The sequence below is a fragment of the Schistocerca gregaria genome, chromosome 1 (assembly GCF_023897955.1).
Source record: "Schistocerca gregaria isolate iqSchGreg1 chromosome 1, iqSchGreg1.2, whole genome shotgun sequence".
Taxonomy (NCBI): Eukaryota; Metazoa; Arthropoda; class Insecta; order Orthoptera; family Acrididae; genus Schistocerca; species Schistocerca gregaria.
Window position 1 is genome coordinate 845,607,867 of NC_064920.1, and position 19,514 is coordinate 845,627,380.

The 19,514-nt window shown below is 40.7% G+C and overlaps 1 protein-coding gene across 1 annotated transcript in view; it reads right to left on the minus strand.

Annotated features, from left to right (window-relative positions):
• LOC126272547 (RING finger protein 10-like) overlaps positions 1 to 19,514 on the minus strand; it is a 104,527-nt gene that overhangs the window by 34,113 nt on the left and 50,900 nt on the right. The window contains exons 5-6 of the mRNA XM_049975470.1: positions 13,927 to 14,122; positions 3,699 to 3,944 (exon numbers count right to left, since the gene is read on the minus strand). Of these exons, the coding sequence (XP_049831427.1) occupies positions 3,699 to 3,944; positions 13,927 to 14,122 (442 nt within the window). The remainder of the gene's footprint in view (positions 1 to 3,698; positions 3,945 to 13,926; positions 14,123 to 19,514) is intronic.

Genomic DNA, 19,514 nt, shown 5'->3' on the forward strand with positions numbered 1-19,514 from the left:
GAGTGCTTCGCCACTTTATCAAATCTTTCCACCATTCGTCTTTCACAATCTGGTTCCATAGCGGGTTTCTCCTCCTTTCTCCTCATCTTTATTGTACAATCCTTCTTGTTCTCAGTCTTCTTCTTGGCCTCTTACCCTCAATCTTTAACTCCATCACTCTTCTTGGTATTCTTCCCTCTCCCATCCTCTTCACATACCCGAACCATTTTAATGTTTTAAATTTTCTCACTGAACTTCTGCACTTTAATTGCCTTCCTAACTTCTTCATTTTTCACTCTGTCTCTCTTGTCTCCCCTAGCAGACTTCTCAGAAACTTCATTTCACTAGTCACAGCCCAAGTTTCTGAGCCATAAATTAGTATGGGTGTGAAGTAAGTCTTTTATAGAACCAGCTTGCACCTCATTGGCACTTCTCTTCCCCACACCTAGCCCCTCACACACTGGTAAAATGTACTACTCTGTTGTATTCTTTGACTAACTTCTGTCTCCAAACAAGCATTCCCCATTAATACATTTCCAAAATTTAGCTGTCCACTATTTCAATATCCTGTTATTTAATATGAATTTGTCCCTTGTCCACTCTATCCCCTCTGGTTACAACCATGGTCTTGCTTTTCTCCACACTAAACTTCATTCCATATTTCTCGACCGTATCATTTAAGATGTTTGGTACCTCATTACTGCTTGTTCCCCACACCACAATATCATCAGCCGATTGTAACAGCTTCATCTCCCTTCCTCTATGAGCTTCTTTCGTCTATTTGACTATTTCATCCATCACGACTATAAATAGTAGTGGTTATATCACACTTGCATCTCTTAGTCCTGTAACATTCTTAAACCATTCAGTTCTTCCAACTGGTGTCTGCACACAACTAGAGCTTTTTTCATACACTGCCTGGGTAACTTCAAGTGTTTGCTCTCCAACCCCTTTCTCTTCAAGGTTGCCAATATCTTTTCCCTGGGAACACTGCCACATGCTTTTTGAATGGGCTATGTTGTTTATTCTGTTATCTGCCCATCTCTGACAACTCTCAAGAATATTACAACAACAATGAAGCTTAAAAATGTTAACACGAAGGAGGATATCCTGATGTAGGGGTTCAGTTAAATTACATTGAAGAATTGACCCAGAATCTGAAGTTGAACACCTTTTAGTGCATATGTACTCCCTGATCGATTGGGGTTGAGCAGAGAGAGAGAGAGAGAGAGAGAGAGAGAGAGAGAGAGAGAGAGAGAGAGAGAGAGAGCAGATCTAAACTTTAAAGTTGTAAGTAAAATCTCCACGAATTATCCTCACACGAATTATCCTCACATTTTTCAGCCTTTATTCCTTTGTCGAATAATTGATTGAATTTCTTTTCACTGTTCATCTTAGTTACTGTGCTGCATCAGATTGAGTAAAGCATTGCACAAATTTAAGTTTCACAGAGATGATGAAAATGGTTTATTTTAGGTCATTCGTTGCGCTATGTACATAATACAGCTCCCATATTGAAATCAATTTAAACTGGAGAACAGATTGATATTTGTCACTATTCTTAAGATATCTGTTTTTATATATACAGGAGGGTTGTGCGCAGTGCACCCACTGTTCTGTTCATGCGCAATGTGAATCATGTGGTTGTAACATCTGCCTCATTTCATAAAGGTGTCAGGATATTGAAACTAGGATTAACATCCAGCAGTCAACGGCTTCAGTCTATAGGTGGAGTGGAAATGAGTGGCTAACAGGAAAATATTAAAATATCCTGAGAAACAGAATTACTTTTTGATGTGGAAGACTGGACATCAATAAGAACAAATCTACGTTATTGTGCTTCAACCTCACAACCACGCTAAGTATGATGGGTAAAGCACTTTTCTTGATATTCTTACAACAACTGGTTTTAAACTTTCTAATTACTGCAAGTCTCTAAATTTTCCCGGTATGCTGTGTATTTCAATTGACAATGGAATTCTTGCCTCAATATTCAGGCTGACAACTATACTTCGATTAAAATTACTTTGTGATCGCTAGTTCAGCGAGTTGAGTGGTACGAGCCAGCCACCATCCAATCTTAATTCTTTCTTAAGTGCCAAGTGGTTGCTAAAATACTTGTATGTATGTTGCTGGCTGCACAAAGGCAACACTGCTCCCCTCCCAGCTGCACTCCGCCAATCGCACAGTAATCTTAATTGGAGTATAGGCAGTGATTTTCTGGCAAATTTTAAAACTGGAGATTTCTAGGGCACGATGCTACATTTATTTTGGAAACTGACTTGGTGGGACATGGTCATAGGTCTCTGCTGCAGGACTGTGTTCTGTCAAACTAAACCCCTGTAGAGTTAATACTCAGAAGTATAAAATTAATCTTTGCTGGACAAGAAAAGGTGTACATTTTGTCCAGATAAACTAATCAAAGTAATGACGAGTCCCATGACTTATCTGATTGAAGCCTGCCATACAGATTAATAATGTCCTATGCTAAACTTATTCAACAGACTCCTCAATAATTAAGAACCAAAAGGATACTGTTGAAGGTACGATTTTTATGTCAGACTAACTCATGGAATACAATGCAATATGATACGAATCAATACTGCAACGCTTGTGTTATGAAGTATCCAGTGGATATGTAACACTCAACTAGAACTCACTACTGGACTGTGAAAGATCAGTGTGACCTGATCATGTTCAACGTACCTTTCATGCATGGTGTGCGTGTTCTGGAAAATGTTGGCTTTGTCACATTAATACAGGATTTCTATAGATGCCAGCTTTCCACCAACCCAGGCCACTGTTTGTCAAGTCACGAAGGGTGCCACTGTAAGTGGCTGAAAAACTGCTTTAAAATAATCCTTTTTTAAAAGGCTATGCCTGATTTTGATTAAGTATGTTTACAATATTTAAAAAACTATGAATGTGTGCTGTCATTCAACACCATTCTTATGGTGGTTTCACGGGGATTACTGAAATATTCATTAAATGTGGGAATGTCTTGAAAAAGGGATTTTTAAATGTAGGGTTTTACTGTATATTTAAGATGGCCAATGGAGTTTATGACCTTCCAGATTCCATGAACTATTGATCCAGGGAAACTGGTAATTTCAATGATGTGATGAAAGTGATTGCAAACAGTGAAGACATAATTCAAGCTGAAACAATTATTAAGTAAGCAAAAATTGGAGACTACTTAATGTATACAACATTATAACAGCGAAGAGCATATCTGACTCCAGCTTCACCAGAAGCATTTATTAAATATCTGTGACAGTTTCTACAATTTTCTTTTATGTTGTTGCAATCTTTCAATTAAAAATAAATAAATACCATTTAAAAGAATTGCAAGAAATTCCTGAAGGGCTGAGATTCTCAAGAGCCTACATATGAGTCAAAATGAGAAATGTAAGTTATATATATAAAAAAAGCAAAGTGTGTTCACTTAAAATTTCCAGCTACTGAGAAGTAATTTGTCAACTCTTTATTCCTTTAGAAGTAGACAAATTATCTTGAACGTTTTCAATTGTGGAGGGGAGAGAACTCAAGATAGGTGGTGGCATCTGGCCAGCCGCCAATCAAGTAGCACTGCTTTTCACATGTATGACATTAAAAGAAAACAGCCCTTGTTTAACACAAATTTGAGAAATTGTCTGTACCTCTAGTGACACAAATTAATTTTCAACATATTTAACTTCTATGTAGGATTAAACTGATACCTTCATTTCCACATCTGCTGTGTGCACTTGCAAATCAGGATGTGCAGGTTCCATGGTCGACAGTGTTTCAGGCAATAGAGCTGCTGCTCCCAATTCCAGTAATTTGTTATCTTCACAAATGGTTGGTATTTTTCTCTGGCTCAATAAATCAATAGCTTGCTGGATGAAACAGGTTTCTGGCTGGGACTCATCGTCTGCTAGTTGTACCTCTAACTCACAGCGCTCACGTTCTATTATTGACAGTACCTGAATGAAAACAATAGCACAATTTTCTGCATACTGGTTGATATCTGAAGCAGTGCTTTTGTTACAGTGTTTTAACTGCATTTAATACATTCAAATTAACAACTGATTGATGCATAAAAGTCTACAGCAATTTGTTTCCATGGTTACGGTTATTACTGATGGACGAGCTAAGAGAGAACTTTATTTGTGCAAACATACAAAAAGGTTTACATTCATTATCTAGAACTTACAGAATTAGACAACTTTGGTACATTACTTTTGTAAACAAAAGCCAAACTCCCTATATGAAGGATTAAAAAAAATTATATCTTTATATAAATATTAACAATATAAGGAAAAAGACAGACTGCTAAACAGTATAAGGAAAAGGATAAACTGCTAGTAACTGTAAAGATGAAATGGAGTTGTGGAGAGGCACAAAACAACAGTTAGACATTTAGTTTTTGACCAAAGCCTTTGTCGTCACAGAAAACACCAGCACACTTACACAACCCAGCACACCTCACACATACTTAACTGCCCCAACTCCGGCAGCACATAAGGGAATGCAACTGTCACGTTAAACAAAAGCACCAATCTAGGGAGCAAGAGGAAGGGATAGCAGGACACACGTGGAGGGAGGCTCAATGGAACATGAAAAGACTGCCATCAAGTGCAGCTTTGGGAGGTGGTGATTCAGAGGAGCAGGAGACCTCAGATAGTGGAAAACAAGAAAGGGGAAGAATGGGGAAGGAAAGATGGGCATTGACAGGGGGCACCACACAGCTAGGGTGAAAGTATGTAAATGAGAAGATGATGGGACATAGGAGGGAGGAAACAGTTGGGTAGGGGCTGTGAAGGACAGTAGGTTACCGTATGTTGGGGCTGGGATAATTTTGGGAGCAGAGAATGTGTTGTGGGGATAACTCCCATCTGTGCAGTTCTGAGAAGCTGGTGGTGGAGGGGAGAATCCAGATGGACCGGGCTGTGCAGCCATTGAAATCATGCATGTTATTTTCTGCTGCATATGTGGCAGAGAGTGGTCTACTTTGCTTTTGGTCACAGTTTGGCAGCAGCCATTCGCCCCAGTAGACAGCTGTTTGGTACCAATACTAATATAAAAAGTTGTGTATTGATAGCAACAGAGCTAGTATATGACATGATTGCTTTCACAGATGGCCCGGTCTCTGATGGACCAGGATAAGCCTGTGACAGGACTGGAATACCAAGTGTTAGGCAAGTGTATTGGGCTGGTCTTACACCTGTGTCTTCCATAGGGGTATTATCTCCTTGGCAAGGGGTTGGGACTGGGAGTGGCACAGGAACAGAGGTTGGAGGGGTGACAGAATACCACTTTAGGAGTGGTGGGGGAATGATCTTGGGTAAGATGTCCTGAATCAATGATAATCATAGCTCTGATGAAGGATGTGGTTCAATTGTTCCAGTCCGGCATGGTACTGGGTGACCAAGTGGACACTGCATTGTTGCTGGTTCTCCGGATGATGGGAGGATTGTGGGTACGTGAGAAAATGGCACAGGAGATCTTTTTGTGCAGTAAGTTTGAGGAATAGTGCCTGCCTGTGAAGATCTTCATGAGAACTTGTGTACACTGGGCAAGGATGTTCTTGTCACTGAGAGGCCATGGTTGTCCAGATTGTAGGGGGAATTTTTTTGTGTGGAAGGGATGATAGTTTTCTAAATGCAGGTACTGTTTGTGTTTGAGTCATCACAGAAGAGGTGGTCAATATCCAGAAAGGCAGCATATGGGTTGAGAAGGACCAGGTGAAGGTTATCGGAGAGAAGGTGTTGAGGCTGTGAAGGAATGAGGATAGTGTGTCTTGGCCCTAAGACCAGGTCCTTTAGATATTGTCAATGAACCTGAACGAGACTAAGGATTTGGTGTTTTGGGATGCTAGAAAGGTTTCCTCTAGATAGCCCATACACAGGTTGACATAAGAGGGTGCTATGTGGGTGCCCATATTTGTGCTGGGGATTTGTTTGTATGTCTGGACTTCAAAGGAGAAATTGTGTATGTTGAGGAGGCAGAAAATTGGCATTAGTCTTCCACCAGATAGTCACTGCAATTCATAATGACACTAGTGGCACATTTGTCTGCACGTAGAACGATTAGGTCAGGATCTGTTCTGAGGTTGTGTATGGCTGTTCTCTATTCTGCTGAAATGTTAGTGTTCTTAGGATGGGATCTGGGGAAGGACCCCATAAGGTGGTTATGCATGGGAGGATCACAATTCCAAGGTGGTATGAGGCAGGGTTCAATATGGGTTAGGTTGGCTTTGGTTGAGGGAATTTGTGGCAAAGAAGTGTTTCCATTGCAGGGATCGAGAGGAGGAGAGTAGGTCTTTGACAAGTCCAACATGGTTACATTTGGGTGTAGGGCTACAGGTGAGGGCTTTGGATAGGACTGAAACTTCTGTGGGGCTGGGGATTTTGGTGAGAAGTTAAGCAATAGTGTTCTGGGAAGGTTTCAGCTCTGGATTTAGTGAGGTGTTTGCAGAAAGTTTTCGGTGGTGTGGCAAGTTGGAAAGGACAGCTAGGCAGGGTCTGGATGCTACAAAGGGCTGGGCTGTGCCACCTCAAGGCGGCGGCAGAATGCCAGCAGCTGATATCTGGAGTACTCTTTCAGGGGCTGGAGACCAAGGGATTTAATTTCAGACATGGGATGTATGTAGTAGGGATTGCACAGTAGCAGTAGCTGGTGGAGGGAGTAGAGGTGGTTCTGGGGTGCCTCATCATGGAGACCCATCCTTGGAGTGCCATGTTTGTGAGGGTAGAATCTGAAAAGGTGAATATCATTCGTGTGTGAAGATCTTCGTGAGAACTTCTGTACACTGGGCAAGGATGTTCTTGTCACTGAGAGGCCATGGTTGTCCAGATTGTAGGGGGTATTTTTTGGTGTGGAAGTGCATAATGCTGAAAACCAATTATGTAACTGTCTTTTCATTTTGCCTCTCTGCAACTCCTGTCATCTTTCTGGTGAACAGCAATCTGTCCTTTTCAATAATATAAGGAATTCCAACCCTGAATTTACATTGTTTGTTTTTGGCCAATTATTTTTCTTTCATCCCACAATTCTGTGGTTTATTTTTTCCTCTTGTTACTATTACTTAAAGTATTTCCCTTCTGAGTGTCTGTTCTCTCTCTCTCTCTCTCTCTCTCTCTCTCTCTCTCTCTCTCTCTCTCCTTTCCTGTGTGTATGCATCGTCTTCCAAACCACACAGATTCTGTCTTCCAAGACACACTGTCAATGATCTCGTCCGTGCATAATGCACAGCCTCGTGACCTTTTAGATTGTCAGTTAACATCTGATGCCCAAAATTCTTCCCATAAATGATTATAAATTATTTCTATTGACCAAATTCCCTCCCTCAACTTCATGTATTTTCTCATTCATTTTCCACGCTTACCCATGGCACACGAACCTGTGAACCTCCACCTAACCCATCCCTCTGGTGTGTTTACTTCATGCCGACCATAATGGACATTAGTGTTTATATATCTTGACTTTACCTTTGATAACAAGAAAATTGGCACCAAATGTTCTACGCTTACTCCGAAGCACATGCTACAGATGGATGCAGCAGAATGATGTTATTAACTGGTCTTCGCACAGTATGGTGCTACACTGCCCCTTCTTTCCAGCGCACTGCCGAATCATGCACACTGCTCTAAAACCATGCTTTAATGTCACCAGAAAGGGCCTTCTTTGTTAGGCATTGCTAAGTAACCTGTGTGTTCCTATTGTTTTTCATTACTCTGGTTGAAAGAAGCCACTTGCTCTCTCTACCAACTTTTTGGATGAAGTGATAACATTTGCAGTTTCTCAATATTTTAAGAACTTGTCTTTCCTTTCTTGCATAAATTTGCTTGGTGGGGTCATTGTAATCAGCAAAGTATTGGCATTGCTGATTATTAGAATTTTGAGCCAAGAATGTGCTGATTGTAACAGCAGCCCAACTTCACCAAACTCAACTTGACTGAACTTTCACATTTTGTCACCTTGGAAATTGTGAATTTTTAGAAGAGATGCCACAACTTGACAAACTTGAGTTGATCCATTCCGTAGTTTCCATAAGCTCATTAGCATTTGAAGCCTCTGCAAAAGATAACATTGCAGCAACATTTCTCTGAGAAGTCAAAACAAATAGGAAGTAGGGCTTAAAGATGGAAACTGTTCATAAAATTTGTTCCAAGATCATGACTGGACTGTATGTAGTTCAAACAGGTTTTTTGATCAGGCTGGAATTGGTTCACTGACTAGGATGCTTTTTGTCTATACATAAAAGAACCTTTCCCATTTTTTTCATCTGCATGGAAAAGAATCTCAAAAACTACTGTGCAGATTTTGATATAATTTTCAGTAATAGATAGACTGGTCAACGAGAAAGGTTTGTGTAGACACTTCATCGTTGGTATACCAGAAGAGTCTTAAGACTGTAGATATTTTGCGCTACCCTTGCAGAGCCAATGCAGGTTGCTAGTAGTTACTAAACAAAGCCAAACACCACTCTAAATTTTCCAAACAATCAATTGTGCTGGTGATAAAGCAGGGCCCACACATGTATCCCATCTGTATTAAATAAATTGTAGAGGTGCCTTTGCTACAGCACCCTTCTAAACAAAAGAATGCTATTTTTATTTTAGGTTTGACTGATAAGTAGGCAACATCCACTGGTGTGCAAACATTAAGAACTAAGTAACTTTCACATGATGCGACACTGCCAAGTAATGTAGCTTGGTGAAACTTTAAATGAACATAGGAAAAACTGCTACAGTATGGTGCAGAAGAAAGACACTATGAGACAAACAAAAATGACACTTCTATTCAAATACAATATTTATACTTCAGTCATCACAATTTGTGATGGTCCCCTGGACCAAGAATGAGTGTGCAACGTGCTTCCATGTTGGCCACAAAGGTGGCAATGGGGTTCTTGTGGTAGGGCATTTCATTCCTCCACAAGCAGTTGACAAAATGCTGGATGGTCACTGGTGCGTGTGACATGCCGCAATACACCTCCCCATTGCATCCTTCACATACTCTATGGGATTTAAATCTGAGGAATAGGTAAGCCAGTCCATTCACCCAATATCATCTCATTCCAAGCACTGTTTCACATGCACAGTTTGATGCAGTCACGCAACGTCATGGCACAAATAAGTAGTCAGGACCAACTGCACCCTTTAAAAGGTACGGTGATAAATACACCTTTATCACATCATGCTTCCCCACACAATAACACCTGCATCACCAAAAAGATCCTGTTCGACGATACTGGACATCCCTCATATGGTGATGGTGAGATGTGGTATCCATAATGCACGCAGGATCATTGTCAAACGTGATCGTTCCAGTGATCCAGTTGTTGAGGTGTGGGGAGGCATGATGTGTCATGGGTGTACGAATCTTAAAATTATTGAACACAGCACACTTATCAGTCAATGTTATTGTGACACTGTACTCCCTCCCCATGTGCATATTTTCAGGGGTGCATCTGACCCTGCCATCATTTTTGTGGGTGACAGTGCACGACTATATTTAATAACATAGGTGAAGCAGCTCTTGGAACAGAGGATATTTGGTAAGTGGACTGGCTTACGATCTCACTGATTGCATGTGAGAGGCATTCTGGGGACATATTGAAGCATGTCCACAGGCACCAATGACAATCCGGTAATTTGTCAACGGCACTGCTGGAGGAATGAAATTCCCTACCACAAAAACTCTTACTGACCTTTTGGTCAGTGTGGGAGCAAATTGCAGAGCATGCATTGTAATTAGTGATGATCACACACCCTATTAATAACCAACCCCTGCCTTTTGTAAGGTCCAGAGGACCATTCTAAATGGATTGCCATGGTCATTAAAGGAAACAGTCTTTCTAATGAAACACGAATGAAGGAAACTGCAGGTGATAATTTTTAGCACTATGGCATCATTGAGGAAATTTTGAATTGTATGTTTAGACATTAATAATTTCCTACTTGCAAATAGGTGTTGGAGATTGGTAGATTTTATAAGTAGTAACTTAGCTGCTGAGTTACTAATGAAGTGCTGAATATATCTCAAAGAATTATTGCAGTCACAAAATGGTTGAAAAATTATGTACCTCAACTTTGACATCAAAGAAAATGGAACCAATGAATGACACCACTAAAAGTTTAGTACTGGATTGAGCACAAAAAGTTTTGCATCTGATACAGATATCTCTTTTGGGCACTACTACTTCCAATTTCAAGCCATCTTTGATGAAGTTGGCATAAAAAATTGCTTAAAATTTAAACAGGAGTCACTTTAATAGATCTCTCTGATGCTTATAATTCTGTCAGCCATCAGTCACTGCTCATTAAATTTTGTAACATGACTAAGGACTTTTGAATGACAAAATTAGCAGAATGTCTCCTCCGAAACAGACAATTTTGTGTGACACTAAAAACGAGCAGTAGCCAATGATGAAGGCAAAGAAATGGCGCACCCTAAGGCAGTGTCCTGGCACCAATTTTATATCACATCTATACAAACAACCAGCCTATAAAAGCTGAGACGAGACAGTTTATTATGTGGCAACGGTACTCTCGTGGCCACCCAAGGAAGTGGAGGGGAAACTGATGTTGACTCTCAAAGAGTTAGGGGTATACTAGGGCGAGAATTCCCTCAAGCCAGATTCCCACAAAAAATGTGTGCCTTTCATGATAGAAACAATGCACAAAAACAGTGAGTGGGGTTGAACCACGATTGATCACTCGCTGAAATATTCAGGTATCCAACTTGACCAATCTGACAAGCTCTGTCAAAACATTATGGGAAAAGCATGCACAACAAATGATATCTGAAAACTGAACACCATGAACTGGATAGCTAAAATTTTCAGAACATATGCTCTTGTGGAGACTGTAAAAGGGAATTGCAGAGGAGCAGGGAAGGGAAAAGACTGGCAGTTTTGTTGGCAGAGGCCAACATGCAATGCGGGTGAGGGGACATGAATAGGGAGGAGGATATAAGGCAGGGGTGTCCAAAATTGGTTTTGCAGGGTGTGGTTACAGTAGGTTACCATGACAAGGCCGAGATAGTTTTGGGAGTGGCGAATGTGGTGTAAGGATTACTCGCATCTGCAGAGTTCTGGAAAGCCGGTGGTGGAGGTGAAAACCTAGATGGGCCCAAGTTGTGAAGTACCCATTGACATCAAGCATATTACGTTCAGCTCCATGTTGTGTCACAGGGTGGTCTACCACGCTCTTGGCCACAGTTCGGCAGTGGCGGTAGCCATTCATCCTTGTGGACAGCTGGTTGGTAGGCATACCAACATGAAAAGCTGTACAATGATTGCAGGAGAGCTGGTATATGATTTTGTTGCTTTAACAGTTGGTCTGGCCTCTGATCTGGTAGGATCCCTGTGGCAGATGCTTGGGGCTGGAAGTGGCATAAGAATGGAATAGGATGTTGGAGTGGTCGGGTAGGCAGCAAACACCACTTTAGCACGGGTGAAAACGCTCTTGGGTAATCAAAACCCTGACGAAGAATGTGGTTAATTTGTTCCAGTAGGGTGTGGTATTGAGAGATGAAGAGGGCTCTCCTTCATATTTGGTTTTAGGGGTTGGTGATAGGATTGGGGGCATGTGGGGAAATGGCACAGATCTGTTCACAGACAAGGTCTGGGAGGTAGTGTCTGTGAAAACCTTAGTGAGGCCTTCAGCGTTCTGGGCAAGGGAGTTGTTCTCACTGCAGATACGCCATCCCTGGTTGTGCACGCTGTATGGTACAGGTTTTTAGGTGTGAAATGGATGACAGCTGTAAAAATGCAGGTACTATTGATGGTTTGTAGGTTTATGTGGAGGTTTAGATGGAGTCATCAGAGAGGAGGTGGTGACTGCAGGAAAGTTGCATACAAGGTGGGGGAGGACCAGGTGAAGCAGAAGGGAGAAGAGGTGTTGAAGTTCTGGAGGAATGAGTATTGTGTGTATTCGCCCTGGGTCCAGATCATGTAAATATCATCAGTGTATACCTGATCAAGACGAGGGATTTAGTGGTATGGGAGGCTAGAAAGTTATCTTGTAGATACAAAACTGTCAAGGCTTTTGAGCCACTTGTTAAACTGCATGTTTGCTTCTGTCTCAGGTTCTTAGGCTGACAGTTGTTTGGCGATTTTGCTGAACTTTTGACAGCACAAGTGGCTGGCATTGTCAGTGCTTCACCCTCCATTGCTGGAAGCCATAAGCAGTTTCTCCTCTAGACAGCCCATAAACAGGTTGACATACAAAGGTGCCATGTGGGTGTCCACAGCTGTGTCCTGGATTTGTCTGTATATCTTTCCTTCAAAGGAGGAGAACTTTTGTGTGAGGTTGAAGTTAGTCGGGTGGATGTGGAAGGAGGTAGTGGGTTTGGAGTCTGAAGGGCATTGGGAAAGTTAGTGTTCAGTAGCAGGAAGACTATGGACGTGAGAGATGTTGGTGTATAGGGAAGTGGCGTGAACAGTGACAAGTAGGTATCCAAGAGGTAAATGGGTGGGGATGGTGGAGAGCCAGTGAAGGAAATTGTTGGTAATTTTGATGTGGGAGGCTAGGTTGTGGGCACTTGGTAGGAGGTGTTTGTAAATGAGGGGCGAAAATCTTTCAGCGAGGGCACTGTAATCAGCTGCAAAGGGTCGTCCAGGATTGTTGGGCTTGCTGATTTTGGGGAGCATGTAGAAGGTGAATATGCAGGCTGCCATACGGATGAGAAGGGCCTAAGGCTTTAATCAAGTATTGGAGGTTATGTTGGACTTCTAGGAAGGCATCACTCTGGCAGAGTTATGTTAACAAGCAACAGCTACAGCTTTCCGAGTAAATATGGTACAATGAAAGATAGCAGTGCCAATGTCGGCAAGTATTCTCCGTCGCTGCACAGAACACATAATCACGCAGCCAGCTTCTCACTTGCACGTGAATTTAGGTCCAATGTGAATGACCCATTCAGCCAAACTCAAAATTTTTTTATGTAGATTGTTGTGTGCATAAACAACTAAATTCTTGGCAAAAGTTTGACTGGTTAGTTAAACGAATAGATAAATACAGAATTACAGTAAAACTGTTTTGTATTGCTTTATACAAAACAAAGTTTTAAAATGATGGTTGGTGAGTGTTTTTAGTATATTTTCAAACTTGGCTTATTTATCTTACCGAGAAAGTCTACAGAACCAACCAAATCATTTTTGTACCAGAAAAGCTGCTCTTTTCAATAAAACAAAAATTAAGAAAATAGATCATATTTAGAAACACAAGATAAAGCTTACACAAAATTTAAGTGAAACTTATATAACTCCTCCCCCCCCCCCCTCCCAACTTTGACAGCATGTAGCACAGAACCTTGGAATTTTAATAGTGTGTTGAAGAGAAAAAGCTTTTCATCTGATCCAAACATCTCCCCTATATTACTAGTAGTTTCAATTTTAAACCATCTTAAATTTGGCCAAGGCTTTCGAAGAACTATCTCAACATTTTAATGGTCCCCACAGAAAACCTTTAATTTCTGTATTTTTCAGTTAAAATGTAACGCAATCTTGTTTCATTTTATAAGGAATATCCGTGAAAAATTACTGTAATTGGAGACGATTCACTTGACATGGAACTCCCTATTACTTTATCTCCTCTACAGTATTTCATTTGAATGAATTTACTACGAGAGTCAAACTGTCAGCATAAATCACCACAGAAATGTAAATTTGATGAAGAATTAGCAGACTATATTTCTGTATTCACTTCGTTGGGATGCAGCCAAACTGATATTTCAACAGTATGCTTATTGTTAACACCATGTCACAAAATGAGTTTCCCTTTCAATCTGATACTGACATGAAATACCACAATGCATACCTATATTCTGAATGGCAGAAGAAATGAGAAAGAAGTCTGTTCATTTAATTTAATACAGTGTCTGAGGTGAATATGCATCCGTTAGCTAAATGTGAGAAACAGGAGAAAATGCCTGTGCTTGATAAAATATACAAACCTCCGCTGGTGTTGCTAGTAGCAGCTTTGAGTAAGTTGTGTCTAGTTCTTTCTCAGAAACAGAAAGCAGCTTCTTCACAGGGAGGTCCTTGCACTGGTCAACTGGCACAGGCAGAAGTGAGCCCTTCTCTCTCTTCATAAGGCGTAACGTTATTTCTTCACCTACTGAAAACTGCGTGTGTGGAATAGCAATGACGCTGAAATTTAAATATCACCATGAAAATTAAAATTGTTTTGCAAAATATGTTCAAACAAATTAATGATTTATGGCACTCTTAACTTTAAATTAAAAAGTTACCAATACATTAATTTTATCCTTTATGTACTTTTCAATTAACTGTACACATACTTCCACACTTCTACTGCTCCTGCCTGATTGTCTTCACCTCCATACCAGAGAACTTTCTTCAGACAGATTTCCACAGCAGATATAATATCAGTGTCAGTCTAGTCAAAATGTTCACGATCTTATCAAGTTATCCCACAAATTATTGTTAGATTCCTCTATACACCACTTCTTCCTCCCCAAATTGATAAATTCTCGCATGAATGAAACAGCTCTATTTATTTCATACAAGCTAAACTACTGTGTAATTTCCACAGTTACTAAGTGAGAATTAAATTCTTCCTGAACTGCCTCTCCCATAAATACTGCTGCAAATCACTTCTTCTGCTCTGTGAACATCTTGACCAACTACGACGCGCTACGACCCAAGCATGGTAACAACATTGTGTAGCATTATTTATAGTTTCAAGAAGAATACAACTCAGCATGGGCTTCCCATGAATTGTGTAGAATTTAATTTTAAATAATACTCTATTCTATTTTGAGTCTATTTTTTGATGAGAAATTGACTTTGCTGCCACTTCTCAATAAATTTAAGACCAATGCAAGAAATTACTTTACGTTTTTAAGAGCCTTACCCAACAAACTTTGGGCACTGACATGTGCCAACCCCTATAGTTTTGTTTGTTCTCCACTTGAATATGGTTGAACAAGGCAGGTGTATTTCACGATAATTGATGATTTCACACTAATCTGCTACTCAGTACTCTAACTGAAGTATGTTTTTTTTTATGGCTAGCCGTGCTCTGTGGGCCTTGTCATATACACAATTACTGAGAAACAGTGTGTCGACCTATCTAATTAGCAGTGAATTAGAAACATGTAACAATCAAATAAATCCATGACAGAATAAAAGCAATATTATGAAAAGGATAGGTTGCTATTCACTGTGTAGAGGAGGCATTTTTAAGTCGCAGACAGGTGCAATGAAAAGACTGCTTACCACTTAAGCCCTTTTGCCCAAAAGTCCTCCTCTGGAAATAGAAACAAATAAAAAACACGCACACACATGCGCGTGCGCGCTTCCATACACATGGCTATTGTCTATGGCACCTGTTTTGCAACAGCAGGGGCACTCTGCAACTGAATCTGATATAAGCAGCAATCCGGTGTTTGTAGTGGAAGTGAGGAGGTGGCATAGGGTGGGGAATGGAAGGGATAGGACATTAGGGATTGGGAAGATGACGTGCTGCCTGTGAGAGAGTGTGGGGACGCGGTGGGGACAGGATAGGGTTGCTAAGTGCAGAGTCAGGAGGCTGTGAAGGGGGAATGGAAAATGCTAGAGGGGAGTGGAGAGCAGCAGAAAGGGAAGAGACTTGGTGCATTGGCAGAATAGAAGGAATATGTAGTGCTGAAGTGGGACCAGGGAAGGTGCTAGGTTAGTGGAGGATAGGGACTAGTGACATTTGAGGCCAGGGGGTACAGGAACAAAGGATGTTGTTGGGTGTGTTGTAGATAGAGTTCACACCTGTACAATTCTAAAAAGCTGGTGGTGTTAGGATGGATGGTGCAGGCTGTGAAGCAGTCAAAGTGAAGCACTGTGTTGGACAGTTTGTTCAGCAATTGGATAGTTCAATTATCGCAGGCCAATTACCTCTTGCTGGCCACAGTTTGGCAGTGGTTAATCCACCTCAAAGACAGCTTGTTAGCTGTCACGGCCACATAGAAAGCATGAAAATGGTGGCAGTTTAGACTGCTGATTACAGTCTCCATTCACTTACCACCTCCGACATATCCATTGTTGATGACACAGGAGCATTCCTCCCGTGACTCAGTACTTCCCAGGACTGAACCACTTTCTCCACCATTATTACAACTATCTCTTGCCGTCCTGACATGAGGAATATCCTCCACAGCCCTCCAACAGTGGTATTCCGCTGCCCACCAAACCTACATAATATCCTTGTCCATCCCTACTCCCAACAAACTGCCTCATTGCTCATATCCCTGCAACAGACAAAGACGCATTACTTGTCTCATACATTTCCCCCCTACCATTTACTCCAGTGCTAAATATACATTTCCAACCCCATCAAAGGCATGGCTACCAGTGAAAGCAGCTATGTGTACAAACTAAACTGCAATCACTGTGCAGCTTTCTACATGGACATGACAACTAACAGGCTAGCTGTTTGCATGAATGGTCACCATCAAACTGTGATTATGAGACAGCTGGACCACCTAGTCGGTGATGTACCATAACACAATGTGCTGCACTTCAATGACTGCTTTAGAACCTGCACCATCTGGATCATTCCTGCCAACACAAGTTTTTATGAACTGCACAGGTGAGCTCTTCCTTCAACATATCTTTTGTTGCTGTAACCCTCCTGGCCTCAACCTTCAGTACTCCCCTCACCCTCCACCTACCTATCTCCTCCCCTTCCCTGTTGCTGCTCTAACATTACACATGCCTTCTATTCCACCAATGCGACTACAGTCTCTTCCCCTTCTCTGCTCCTCCTATCCCTCGCACCCAACTCCCTCCGTGCAGCCTCCCAGACTACACTATCTAGTCCCCAAGATGTCCCTCCACACTCATACAGACAGCACATCTTGTGCCCATCCCAACCCTGCTATCCCTCCCCTTCCCCATCCCATGCCACTGTCTTACCCCTATCAGCCACCCCAGATTATTGCTCACATCAGACGCAGTCACAGTCCAGTCCAGTCCTGTACAGTCCAGTCAGCCTACAGTGGCTGTAGACAGTGACCATATATGCACGAGTTGTGCTTGTGTGAATGTGTGTATTTGTGTATTTTCTATTTCTGAAGAAGGGCTTTTTGTCCAAAAGCTTACATGTCTAGCAGCCATTTCGCTGTGCCTGTCTGTGACTTGATGCTCCCTCGATGCAGTGAATAGCAATCTACACTTTTTATAAGTGTAACAAAGACAAAACTATTTCAAAACCAAGAAAACCAAGTTTGTTTCTGTTGCGCATGAAGCCACATGCAAAACAGATAGAAATCATACAGTGAAGGAAGGAAGGAAGATAAAGGTTTAATATCCCATCAGCAAAGAGGGATATAAGATAGCACATGCATTAGCCAGAGGTACCTGTAGGTATACAATTCCCTGTTGGAGCCAATGTAGCCATACAAGACAACTGGTCACCAGAGATGCAGCAAAACTGAGGCGGAAGAAACTCCAGTTCAAGCAACTTGAAAAGCTAGTAAGTTAGGAGGGGTACACCTTTTAAAATAAATGAATAAATAAATGTTTCACTTCTTTTAACAAATACAGGCATGTATGTTTCTGTAAGTCATTAAAAATGCTGGCTTACATGTGTGTGTTAAACTGCTGCCACATAACAAGCAAACTTATTGCTGTTATTTGATTGTAGTTACATTTTAAAATATTAATTTATTTAGAGTGAGAATTCTTCTTACGTAATATCCAACCATAGTACTGTGTCACCAACTATGCAGTGCTTGCAAACCTCAATTTATCAGTCAAAGGCAAGCATTTTTATCCAGTAATGAAGCAAATATTTTACACAAATAGATCAAAAACACAAGCATCATTCAGTCATTCTTTTTAAATTATTTGTGGAAACTTAACAATTTATACTTCTATTACTGACTTGCCAACTAGTCATAGAGGATGGAAATGCAAAGACTGCATAACAAGCACTGTCATAGTTTCCAGCACTAAAAGTAGTAGTTTATCACTAGTGGGCCTGTCAGCTGCTCCATCATAAATTAGAGCAGAAACTAGAACTATTCGCCCATTTAGGATCAGATAGACATAGCTACATTTTTGCCACTTTTGAGTTGTTAGTACCATAAGGTACACGGAATCAAGACCTATGTTACGGTCAAACAAGCGTAACTCTATCTTATGTGGTTTCCGTTTTACTTGTAACATATCTACATTTTACGGAAAATAGTAACGATCAAACAGACGGAAGATCTGATCCATTTTTAGATCACAGGACGCAGCATTAATTTGTGAAATGCAACAGCTCTTACATTTCTCTGATCGTAACAGAACTTTTAGAAGTTGCTTTGCCCACTGCTTCTCTTTAGACGCATTGTCACTGTTGTATTTACAAGCAAGTAGAAGTATTATGGAGTCCAGAGGAAGAAGTGCCTGGAGAAGGAACAGAATATAATGGAATCTTTGAAGTATTAGAACCTGTTTCTTAGTTATGTATTTTGGTGGTAAGTACTACTATAATAATAATAATAATAATAATAATATTATTATTATTATTATTGCTATAACTGCTATTATTATTATTGTTTATACCAATAGCTGAGGAAGAGCGTGATGTGGAGATGCTCAGGACAACACGACAGATTCTGTTGAGTAGCCAAGCATTTACTAGACACTATAGTAGTTCCAGTTAATTTTCTCTTCCTTCCTCTAAATACCTGTCATGTTATTGTTGCAGACAGTGGTGTTCGACATGGAATGTCCCTTGTAAAGAATGTCACAAAAACTGCTGAGGATGCAACTATTGCACAAGTAAATCATCACAATCAGGATGGGGAAATTACAGATGACAATTCTGGTATTGAGAGTAGTAACTGAACAAGAAAACTAAACAGGGTAGGATGGAAAAGAAGTCAAAGAAAACTCAATCGACAGCATGGTAGGGTACATATTTCTACAAAGAATTCTGAAGTTCCTGCAAGAAATATAAAGCCAAAAGATTACTCTATTAAATGTCCACGAGACTGCAGCAGTAAGTTTAATGAGCAAGACAGGCAAAATATCCATAGAGCCTTTTGGGATCTTGAATCAATTGAACTACAAAGGCAGTACCTAAATAAGTTAGTGGAAGAAAAGAAATGAAGTGTCAGGACAAAATCGGATAACTCAAAGGAAGAGGACCAAGAAATTCTATTTAATAAAGGGGGTCTGATAAGATTCAAGTGTGTATGCAGTTTTCTCTCGAGACATTTGACATTTCCGAAACCTTTGTAAGATTTTAAAAACATAGATGCACATCATGGAATTAAGAAAGAGTGAAGAGGATGTCACGAACCAGGTATAAAGAGACCAGACGAAAGTAGAGGCTATAAGGAAACACATTAAGATTTTTCCTACCCTTTATCCTCATTACCAGAGGAAAGAATCTACAGCAGATTATTTACCTGCCAATATGAGTTATATTGGGAACAATGCTATGAGGAAGATAAAACAGTTGAGAAATTATGGCTGTATAGGGAGATATTCACAAAGGAATTTAATCTGAAATTCCACTGGCCACAAAAAGATACGAGTGATAAATGGG